Genomic DNA, 12,240 nt, shown 5'->3' on the forward strand with positions numbered 1-12,240 from the left:
ATAAAAAATTATTTTAACCATGTAAAAATAATATAATTTTCCACCGAAGGGGGATCGGATGACCCCCCTAAAGATAGGGTGGCTTCGCCACTGGATATGACTTGACACGAAATTTAAAAAAGTAAAGAATTTTTTTGAATCTTGGGTGTTAAACTAAAGATACGTAGGATGTACTAAAATGTTTTTTAATCTTATAATCTTAAACATGCCAAGTAGAAAGTTGAATCTAAAAAGTTGTCAAAAAATGAAAAAGATATTCCTTTTGAAACAAACTAAAGAAAAAAAGTAACACAAACAAATTGAAATCGAGAGTCTTATTATTAATTCAAATCGAAAAGGAAGATTTATGGGAGAGTTCACCTTTTCAGATAACCTTGCATTTTCTTCACGCAGTAGTCTCTCCTGCACAAGAGGAAAACAAAAGGGTGTTTGCTAATTCAGTGAAATTAAATTAGCAAGTACTAGTAAAATTGCATTGAAGTTGTATCATCATACCCTGTCTTTTAGCCGTTGTATTTCTTCCTTGAATAATTGAGACTAGAAAATGACCAACATAAGAATTGGTTAACCAATGAACTCAAATCATTTAAACATGCTAAGCTGAATTACATATTAATTATTCATCTATCTCAATTTATATGATTTACTTTTCTTTTAAGTCAATATCAGAAAAGAATAACACATTTATATTTAGTAATAATTTTAAACACAAATTTCAAAATTCTTTCTTTCTTTTTAAACTGCGTGTCAAGTCAAACTATATGAGGATGAGAGTAATACCTTTCTCGCCCTGATGATCTTCAAGCTTCTCTCTAGCTGGTTTTCGATCTCTTGAAGTTCATTCATTGAACATGATCCAATGCCTTGCCCCAAAAGCTTCCTAAGCATTGAAATTCAATACGCCAAGAAATTGTTTAAAAAGAGACTACATTCAAACTGGAAAACCTAACTGCTAAGACTGACTACAATACCGTTTGGAAATTTCAAGGATCTCTATCTTCTTTGCAATGTTTGCTGTTTCTTCCTTCAATTGCTGCAAATCATGAAATAAATTATGGAACAAAACCAACAACAGATGATGAGATGCAACAAATGAGGAATATAAACCATAAATTTCATGACATTATTCTAGATGTTAACAAATGACTACGAAATATTAATGTATATCAATATTTTTAGACAAAAGCCTAGATCACCAATATGGATTAATATCTTGAAGGGAAATTCCAGTTGAATCATCATTATTTGCCAAGAATAGTAAAGATATGGTTTAACTCAATCCTAAAAATGGGATCATGATTCATGAGAGGAGAATAGTCCAAGATCATATAAGGAGTTCATGTTCCCATCCCACAAATGATGTGGGACTCCACGATATAAAACATGAACCCAACATCAGAAACAATGAATTAGGATGGACCTTATTCAAATACTGCGCGAAGAAATGGATCTTCAGTCTAACTCAACTCTAAAAACTAGTTCATAGGTGAGTATTGTTCAAGCCTTATAAGGATCCCAAGGTTCTTGTCATTCACCGATATGAGATTCATTCAATTCATCACTCCCTCTCACACCCAAATCTGGACAGTTGGGTTTTCAGTATTCAGTCTAGTGGGTGCACATTCATGGACTGAAACCTTCTGCAATTGTTCTGGATCCTGGCCCTATATCAAACTAGTCTAGCTCTAATACCATGTCAAATTGATTTGTAAAGAAATAGATCTTAAACTTAACTCAACTCTAAAAAACTAGCTCATAAGGTGAGCATTATCTAAATATATATAAAAAGACCAATTACACATTCTATATCTGATGTGGTACTCTTAAAACTCCTTGCACACCCAGGTCAAGTTAACTAGACCATGAACAATACAATATGAGGGTCCAACATCAGTGAATAAAAAATTACGATAGATCTGATATTATGTAAAGAAAACAAAATCATGAAGGAAGGGTTGTCAAAGTCCATATAAGTAAAACTATCAGTTCATTCTCTAACCAATGAGAGACTTTAACCTACTCTAACACCCCCTTCATGTACAAACCCAATCGGAGCATGGACAATAAGAAGTTCAAATGGGAATGAACTTAGCTATGATACCATGTAAATATATGATATTTGAGTCTAACTCAACCACAAATCTAACTCATGAGGAAAGGATTATCCAAAATAATATAATGAATCCACGTTCCCATACAACAAATGATGTGGAACTCCAACACCACAACCACCACCACCCCCTACCCTACCCCCACAATCCGAACACCCAAGACTGGACATTTAGAGCGTGAACACAGGTAAACATTATAAACAATGAAGTTGAATAGGTCTAACTTTGATACTTGAAGAAATGGATCTTGAGACTACATCAAACTCAAAAATTAACTTATAGGTTGGAGATTGTCAAATTCCTATAAGGAGACCAATTACTCACGTGAGACTTGTTGGAGATTTTAAGGTGTGAATGAAAAATGAAAAAATGTATCTTTAGATTACACCAAAAAAAATACCTTTTAGATTGCATCTCTTTGACTCGCTTTTCATTCTCTATAACTTTAATTTAGTGGTTTTGCCTCAGATTTTAGGGACTAATATACAATAAATACTCTTCTTCCTACCATCATTTATGCATAAAAATAAAATAATGTTGTGATTTATGATTTGCTTTATTTGTTGTGTCTATTAGAGTCCTGTAATTTGTGTTGCCACTATTCCATAAATGGTTTTTCATTTTATCCTAAGAAGATATAACTCAATGGTCATTTCTTTCAGTTTTGTTGGGACATCATCAAGGCTGAGGTGGTATCTTTTGTGATCTCTTTCTTTCAAGGTACCGAGCTCACTAAATTCTTTACTCATTCATGTTTAACTTTAATTTCCAAAGTTACTTCCCCTGATTGTTTTTCCAAACTTTGACCTATAAGTCTTAGCAATTTCTCTAATAAGATTTTATCCAAAATTTTAGCTTTGAGACTCAATTGCATTTTCCCGAGGATCATTTCTGAAAATCAATCCGGCTTTGTCAAGGGTAGACAAATCTCTGAGAATACATAATATTAGATCTAAAACTACTTGTTGCAATGTAGTCATTAAGCTAGACATGTCTAAAGCTTATGATAAACTATCTTGGAAGTTGGAACTGTCTAACTTCTGTTCTTAGGAAAATGGGCTTTGCTGAGGTTTTTATTGAAATGGTTTAATTACCGAATGCTTGCAAACAATTGTTACTCTGTGATCGTTAATGGGATAAGATTTTGTTTCTTTAAATCAACCAGGGGTCTAAAACAAGGTGATCCTTTATCTCCTGATCTTTTTATTACTGCTGCTGAGACTCTTTCTAGAGCCTTGAATTATTTGAATCATAATCAGAGGTTTACTAATTTCTCTATGCATAACAAGGGACCACTGATTAATCACCTTAGTTATGCTGATGATAATGTTTTGTTTACTTCTGGCGATAAGTGCAAGATTAAGTTTCTTATGAAACAATTGAATTTGTATCAACAAGCTTCAGGACAAGAGATTAATCAAGAAAAAACTTTCTTTCTTACTCACAGTAAGACTGATAGATTGCTTAACAGAAGGTTCAAAAGGTGGACTGGTTATAAGCAATCGTCTTTGTCCTATATATTGTGGTAGGAAAAGTATTTCAAATTTCTCTGATATTTCCAAAAAGATTTTGAACAAGATTGCAGGTTGGCAAGGCAAAGTTTTGTCTCCGAGAGGTAAGGCTGTGATTATTAAACACATTCTCCAATCTCAGGCTCTACATACTTTTGCTGCTCTTATGCCTCCTATCGTTGCTCTTAAAGAAACTGAAATACAGTTTGCGAATTTCTTCTGGGGAGAAAAAGATGGTAAGAATATCTATCACTGGTCTATTTGGGAGAATTTTTTAAAAGTTAATTGTCAAAGAAGTAATCCTATTTCGAAGGTTATTGCTTCTAAAGACTCTGTAGCCTGGAAGGATCTTCTTCGCACAAGGGACAAATGGATTACAATATCAATTAGATGATTAATTTTGGCAATATCATGTTTTGGTGGGATAATTGGACACATAAAGGTTCTCTTTATCAATTGGTTAATCCTACGTACTCCGAAGCTTGATAATGTTAATGATAATAATTTCATTATTAATCAGCAATGAGAGTTGGGTGATATCAATGCTTTGGTTCCATTGGATACTTTGAGCTTGATCAATAGTATTCCTATTGGCAATGAGGATAAGGCCATATGGAAATTGAGTAAGGAGTGGTTTATTCACTTGTTCCACTGCCTTTAAAATCCTTAGAAGTTAAAATGTTTCTCCTCCAATTTTCAACTAATCTGGATGAATGAAATTCCCGGTAAGATCTCTTTTTTTTTTTATGTGGAAGCTTTTGAAAAAGAATCTTCAGCTAGATGCTTCTCTATTCAGATTTAATATTCATAAAGGTCTTAGTTGCTCTTGTTGTAGGGTTGCATGTCAAGAAACAACTGACCATGTTTTTGTAGGAAGTGAAATGACCAAACATATGTGGGACATCATCTCAATGCCATTGGGACTTAACATGATAGGAATACAGTAAATCAGAGGCGGAGCCAAGGTTAGGAATTTGGGGGTTCTAAATCAATTTTGTTTCGGGGTTCACATGTTAATATACATATATTTATTTAATTTTCTAATACAAATATAGGGTCTACAAAAAAGTTAGTGGGTTCGTCCGAACCCATGAACTCCCACCTAGCTCCACCTCTGAGTAAATGCTATCATCTGGCAGTGGTGGAGACAGCAACCAAAGAATATCATCCATAAATTTCTACTCTGAGTCACTCCGATGATAGTGTGCTAGGAAATTTGGAAAGCAAGGTGCACTCAAAAATATGAGAATAGAAAAGTTTCTGTTTCTAATATATGTTTTCAATCTTTGTTTCAGATTAAGGTGGCCTTGGAGAAAAAAATTCAATTTTATATATTACAACTGGAATTGGAGCAGAGTTTGTCTTATGGTTGAGAACTTCAAAACAGTGATTACATGTAAGATGATCAAATGGATTAAGCCATCAGGAACAACCTGAAAGCTTAATATTGATGGAAGCTAAATCAAAAATCAAGAGAAGGTTGCTGGAGGCATTCTTAGAAACAAAATGGGGAGCATGATTATGGCCTTCTCATATCCTACTCAATTCTGCACTAATTATAGTGAAGCTCAAGCTGCTTTAGTTGGTATTTCTTGGTGCTCTAACCAACATTTTGAGGCTTTAGAAGTTGAGTTGGATTCCATGACAGTGGTTCAAATGATCAATGGAATTGGTAAGCCTCCTTGGAGGATTTTAGGTATCATTGCTGAAATAAAACTCTTAATTAATCACAAAAATATAACAGTTAAACACTGTTATACAGAGGCAAATGAAGTGGCAGATGCTCTAGCAAAATATGCCACTCAAATTCAAGACCCAAAGATTTTTTTGCAAGAAGTGGATCTTCTAGAAGTGACTAAAGGTCTTCTTAGGATGAATAAATTCGATTTTCCCACCTTCGAAGAAGAGACAAGAAGACTAATACCTGACAATTTGATCCACCTTGAATATTTTTATTTATATGCATTAACAATTGTAGTTTAAATGCATTAGTATAGTTATTTTGTTTTGTTAAGATCTCTGGATCAGAACCTTAATAGGATAGGATCTTTCTTGGCCTAAAATGTAAAAGGAGGTTAGGCTTTATGTCCCTCTATTTGGTTGTTAATATCATCAACTTGTCCACAGCAATATCATAGGTTTTGTACCCCTTTTTTGAAGGAGAATAGCCCATGAAGATTCCAAGAACTAGTTTGAAAGAAATTTTATAATAAAAGGTACATTTAGTGACATAGCGAAGACAAAATAAGAGTTTTGAGGTGAGAAAGAGAAAGTGATTTTCCATAAATGTCTCATAAGGAGAATATCCATGTAGAACAAAGCTAGGTAGCCTATTTATGATATATGTGATTGTAAGGATGTAATCACTTCAGAGTTTAAAAGGGATATTGACTTGAGATCTAAGAGTTCTTGCTATTTTCAAGAACTATTTGTGTTTTCTCTCTACAATTATAAAAGAGTATTGAGCTACTAGGTTACCATTGATGAGCTTTAGCCTATTCAAGCTTGAGAAGAAATATTTTATGTATTGAAATTCTTCAGATTGAAAAATGATTACAAAATATCTTCTCTAACTGACCTTGTCTACAATTTACTATCCATGTGTCATTCTCTAATTGGTTAACTAAGCTAGCTAATCATGTACAAATGTTCACCAACTACTTTACTAGCTTTCCATCAAGATCTACAACCTTAATTTGGAAGTAGATATATACAAACTAAACAACCATCAAGTGTGAGGAATCCAATTTTGTGACATACTTTCAGGAAAGGAAATTCTCTAGTTAAAGAAGGAATGAAATAAACCATGTCAATTTCAATACTTTTTGTATCAATATGTAATGATAATTATAATTAATTAAGAAATCTGACCTCCATGTGTTGTTCCACTTCAAAAGTGTTAATGTTGATCAACGTTTCTTTTGTATATTCATGATATTTGTCAATTGTCTTTTGCATGCTGAATTATTCCAAGAAGATAAAGTAATTATTAAGACTTCTGCAAGGTAAAACACGTCCTAAACATGAAAGATGTATTGAACTAGGTAACAGGTGTAATTAATGGATATTAGATAATTAAAATTATTTATTTTTCTATACATTCCATGTTTATGGGGAGAAGATATTTATTCCATGTAGTTCCTCTTTTGAGAATTTAGCTCATATTTGTGTTTAACACACTTTTTATATACTATTGTACACTTTTATACAAGATTACTATATTATGTATAATACTTTCTCAAGTATGATATTGTATAATGTCTATGATTTTATAGGGATATGGTTTAAGTACCCCTAGACCATGACTGAAATCGCAGAGACATAACTTAACTAACCTAAGGTCCTATTACCCCACTGAACCAATTTGTTTTGTAATTTTGTAGATCTTTTTGGCTTACGTGGAATCAAAATATCTCTCATGCGCCACAACTGCGTGGAGACACGGAGTGTGCCACGTAAGCCATACAAAATTACAAAAAAAAAACGAGTTCAAGGGGTAATAGAATCTTAGTTTAGTTAAGATGTATCTCTGTGATTTCGGTCATAGTCAAGGGGTACTTGTGTCTTATCCCTAATATTATATATTGGGTCATGTGACTTAATTTTATGTCGTCCGTATATTTTTGAAAAACTCCCAAACTTTATTTTTATTTAAAAATTTAAAAATATAAGATCCAAATAACATTTTGTACAAATTTAATATTATTTCAACAAAAAAATAAAATTAAATAGTGATATATCATGGTCTTTTTTATCGGTGATGGTTATGGGTACTAGTTGAGGATGGTATTGTCCGTGGATAGTGGCTAGTGGTGATGGTAGTCGATAGTAATGATTAATGGTGGTTATTGGTGGCGGCGCCTGGTAATTCTAATAGATGTTAGTGATACCTAATAGTGGTATAATAAATACTTATCTGTGTTTTTATGAATAAAGATTGAGACTTTTGAGCTTTGTTTTCATTAAAAATAGATATTACTTGTGGTGAATGATGGCGAGCTTGATGATATATAGCGATTTTTTTGTAGTAATAAGTGATTGTAATGATAGTTAATAGTGATGATTGTAAATGGTGATAATGATATGTGGTGATTAGCGATGGTATGCTCTGATTGAAAATGGTGGTTGCTAGTACATAATGGTGGATGACAACAACGATTAGCCACGAAAGTTGATGGAGTAGTGGTAGAAATTCAAAAATAGATAGCTTAATGATATTAAGACTTTGTCATAGTTCTTAATCATCCAAATCTATTCAAACCCATTAGTAGGTATAAAATAAGAAAATAAATACACTTATAGGTTGTTTTGTACAAAGATTAATACAACAGGGATTAGTAATGAAGGGTTTATTTTTTATCAACTGTTTGGTTCATTGCCTCACACCTCATCTTGTGTTGTGATTAAAACTTTATAAAAAACTTCTTTTCAATTATACCCTTGAATTATTAGGTAATTGAGTCAAGATAGATAATTGCAGGACAATATTATTTTTTTATGGTCTTCAACTAGCTAGTAGAAGAACAATTTTATTGTCATGTTAGCTATTTTCTCACTTGAATTATTTGAGGATAAATAATTATCATTTTAATAAAGTGATCACTTACAAAACGTCAATTTTCAATTAAAAAAAGATATATCATCTACTTTTAAAATTGAAAAGACAATAAACAATAGTAAAATCTAATAAATCATCTACATTTACACATAAAAATTGCAAGTTGTAGTTTTAATATGTATGCAATTTTATAAATGGTTCAAAATACAAATAATTAGAAAACCACATATATATCAACAAATAATACATTCAATTAACATGTGGTGATATATTTGCCTTTTCAATTAGTAAATGTTAAATAACTCACATTTCAAACATTGTATTGATTTGTATTGAATTTATTTAGCAACAAACAACTCTCTCTAAAAATTAAAATTTGTAAGCTATTTATTTAAATAAATTTACTAGTACAAATATAAAATATATAATCAAGAAAATAAACAAAATGATAAAAATAATTTGAGGGATAGTTTTGTCGTTACATAGATTAATCACACGGTATAAAATCATATGTATTACTAATACCACCAAATGGAAGGTATTAGTAATACATCCTATAATGTATAGGGTATATAACTAATCGATGAATTAGTTATACATAGTCCCAAAACTCCTACCAAACATAGTACTAAATAATATTATACATAATGCATTTGACTATTTCTCCTAATACTCTCTACCAAACGATCCCTTAATGATAAATTTGCATGATTAGATTCAGACGTAAACAACAAACAGACTTAATATTAAAATTTAATTGATTAAATTTAAAATCTTCATTAAGTACAAACAAATAACCTTAGATATATATATATATATATTAAGATTCAAATTTAGATTTGTATAATTAAGTATTATTTGTGAGAATTAAAGATACGAGAAAAATATTATTAAGATTTGTATCTACATTATAACGCCAAGTCTATTTGTACTTATATTCTACATATAGTACATAACGATATATCCTTTTCAATATCAAACACTATGGGGTCGTTTGGTGGACCACATTAAAATAAATAGTCCAAATATTATGTATGATATTATTTAGTACTATGTTTGGTAGGAATTTGGGCATATGTATAACTAATACATGGCTTAGTTATACCTCCTACATGGTATTATAGGATGTGAAGGTATTAGTAATACATAGGATATAATACCATGAGATAAGTCTATGTAAAGACACAAATATCCTCAAATCATTTTAATTATTTTGTTTATTTTCTTGATTTTATGTTTTATATTTGTACTAGTAAATTTATTTAAATAAATTAGCTTAGAAATTATTTAGAGAGAGTTGTTTGTTACTAAATAAATCAAATACAAATTAATACAATATTTGAAATGTGAGTTGTTTAACATTAACTAATTAAAAAGATAAATACATCAACACACGACGTTTGTGATCTTAATTGAATGTATAATTTGTTGATATATATATATATATATTTGTGTTGTTTTCTAATTACTTGTATTTTGAACAATTTATAAAATTGCATACATATTAAAATTACAACTTGCAATTTTTATGTGTAAATGTAGATGGTTTATTCAATTTTACTATTGTTTACCGTCTTTTCAATTTTAAAAGTTGATAGTTTATTTATTTTTTCAAATTGAAATTTGACATTTTGTAAGTGATCAATTTACTAAACGACAATTATTTATCCTCAAATAATTTAAGTGAAAAAAAAGGCAATTATGACAACAAAATTGTTCTTCTCATAGCTAGTTAGAAGACCATAAAAAATAATATTGTCCGACAATTATTTACCTTAACCCAATTATATAATAATTCAAGGGTATAATTGGAAAAAAGTTTTTTATAAAGTTTTAATCCAAACACAAGATGAGGTGGGAAACAATGAACCAAACACTTGGTAAAAATAAACCCTGCATTACTAATCCATGCACTATTAATCTCTGCATTACTAATCCCAACATTATTAATCTTTGTACCAAACAACCCCTATATGCATTAATATTCTAACATTTCCCTTCAAGTTGGTACATATAAGTCATCTATACCTTGTTTGTTATATTAGAGGTTGCATATCCAAGAAATCAGTTCATGGAATCTCAATACCAAGTTGTGTATATTTTCTTAAAGTCATTGAAGATTAATATTTTTTTGAAGCTAAAGATGACTCTTGTAGAGATGAATCAAATTTAATGGGGATGTTGAATAATAAATTTTTGTTCATGCATAGTTCATTAAGGCAATATAATACATAAACATGACCCTTAATTAATTTAACGTTAGTTGACAACTATGACCTTTAATTTTAGGTGCATGTGCACAAGTAGACTCTTAAACTTGTATAAAATTGAACAAATAGACACATTCGTTCTACATGGCATTCTACATGACAATTTTGTGTCCTATGTAGCGTCCTACGTGTATTATGTCATGTAGGACACATGTGTCTACTTGTTCAATTTTATACAAGTTTAAGTATCTACTTGTGTACAATCAAAGTTGGAGGGCGTTGTCCGTTGAAGCCATATTAAGGGTCATGTTTATGTATGATACCGTTCATTAAAAAGTATATATTTAAGAGTTGCATGTATTGGTGTTTGGTCTTATTCATATCCTTACGAAAATGAGAAGTCTAAAATTAAATTGATACGCAAGTATCATAGACAAAATATATGAAGTAGTTCACCTATAATTCAACTCAAAGGGATAAGGTAATTATAATTTGAGGAAATAGTGACAGTGATAGAACTTTGAAAGATGGGCTGGCACGTACAAGTAATAATGAATACTAGAAGTACCTTGTTGTTCTATTCTTTTAAATCAACCAAATTAAAGCAAGCAAGAAAGGATACCTAGGACCCTCCATACGTGGCTTTCATGATATCACATAAAAGTTGTGGATGACTAGAAAAGAGACGATCTAGCAAACTGAAACTACATAAAATAGTACAAAGAGCCCATGTGATAGTGTTGCATCTGCTGTAAGGTGTAACCTGTAAGCCATAATTACCCACAGCCTAAAATTTTCATATCCTTGTCCAAATCCTTATATTGAGGGGGGTACATCTCCTTTTCTTTCTAAATTAAAAATAGAGTAGTGGTATTGGAAATTGAATGTGTTTTGCTAGGGATTAAGAAGGAAAATAACCTTTAAAAATGTATTTTTCAAAGAAAGATGCAATTGTTAAGACTCAACAAGGAGAGATAGAATAACCAGGTCTCGAGTTTGTTAGGAAGAGCTTAATCCCTAAAATGAAATTTTTGGATGCAAATTTAAATTTAGTTGCTTCAATGTAATGTTCGAAACCAAAAAAAAAAGAAAAGGCAGAGATAGAACAGTGAGCAAATTTTGAAAAGCAAAATTGTTCGTACTTTGAAAAATTAGAAAGTACACAAAGCCCATGCTTCCTTACTTCATCAAACAAATATCGGAATTACAATTTGGTACAAAAGATATAAGTACAATAAAATGGAAGATTACTTTATTTTGAGTTTGCTTAATTAGTAAGTAATTATTTATGTCATATATTTGATGATAGGATAATTTTGTTTAGTTGATCATAAGCTTTCTGAAATTGTGTTGTTCAGTTGTTGAAAAGGAAATCCTAGTTATTAGAAATTTATTCAATCAAATGAGAAAAATGTTTGTCTACTAGCTAAGAGAAAAATTACCTGGAGCTTGAGAATTGAAAAAGTTTTCCCTTTTGAGAGAAAATAATAAGAGCAACTTGAGCATCACAAAGAACTGATAGTTCATAAGCTTTCTTCATAACTCCATTTCTCCGTTTAGAGAAAGTCACTTGCCGGCTTGTTGCATTCTCAATCCTCTTCATCTCTACCTTTCCTCGAACCATTTTCCTGCACACAACAGATTTTGAAATCAAATAGAGTAGCTATCAGCTCACCTTCAATACGAATGAAATCAATTAAAAATGTTCAAAAAAAACCCTAGCAAGAATGAAAGGTTACCCAAAACCAGAATCCCAAAAAAGGAAATGGAATAAGTAGTAAAGTTATGAAAATTGTTGATGTATTCATCTCTTTATTTTGAGACCAGAGAATCCGATATTTCCTAATTCC

At 31.0% G+C, this 12,240-nt stretch overlaps 1 protein-coding gene across 1 annotated transcript; it reads right to left on the minus strand.

Annotated features, from left to right (window-relative positions):
• Positions 1–489: 489 nt before the first annotated feature.
• Positions 490–12,014, minus strand: LOC125834439 (MADS-box protein AGL42-like). Its single transcript, XM_049513594.1, has 5 exons — positions 11,833–12,014; positions 6,494–6,581; positions 972–1,033; positions 781–880; positions 490–537 (listed from the first exon to the last, which is right to left on the minus strand). Exons 1-5 carry the CDS (start codon positions 12,012–12,014, stop codon positions 490–492), a joined length of 480 nt encoding a protein of 159 aa, XP_049369551.1.
• Between the last annotated feature and the right edge of the window lie 226 nt (positions 12,015–12,240).

The sequence above is a fragment of the Solanum verrucosum genome, unplaced genomic scaffold (genome assembly GCF_900185275.1).
Source record: "Solanum verrucosum unplaced genomic scaffold, falcon-dt-bn FXZP01000279.1, whole genome shotgun sequence".
Taxonomy (NCBI): Eukaryota; Viridiplantae; Streptophyta; class Magnoliopsida; order Solanales; family Solanaceae; genus Solanum; species Solanum verrucosum.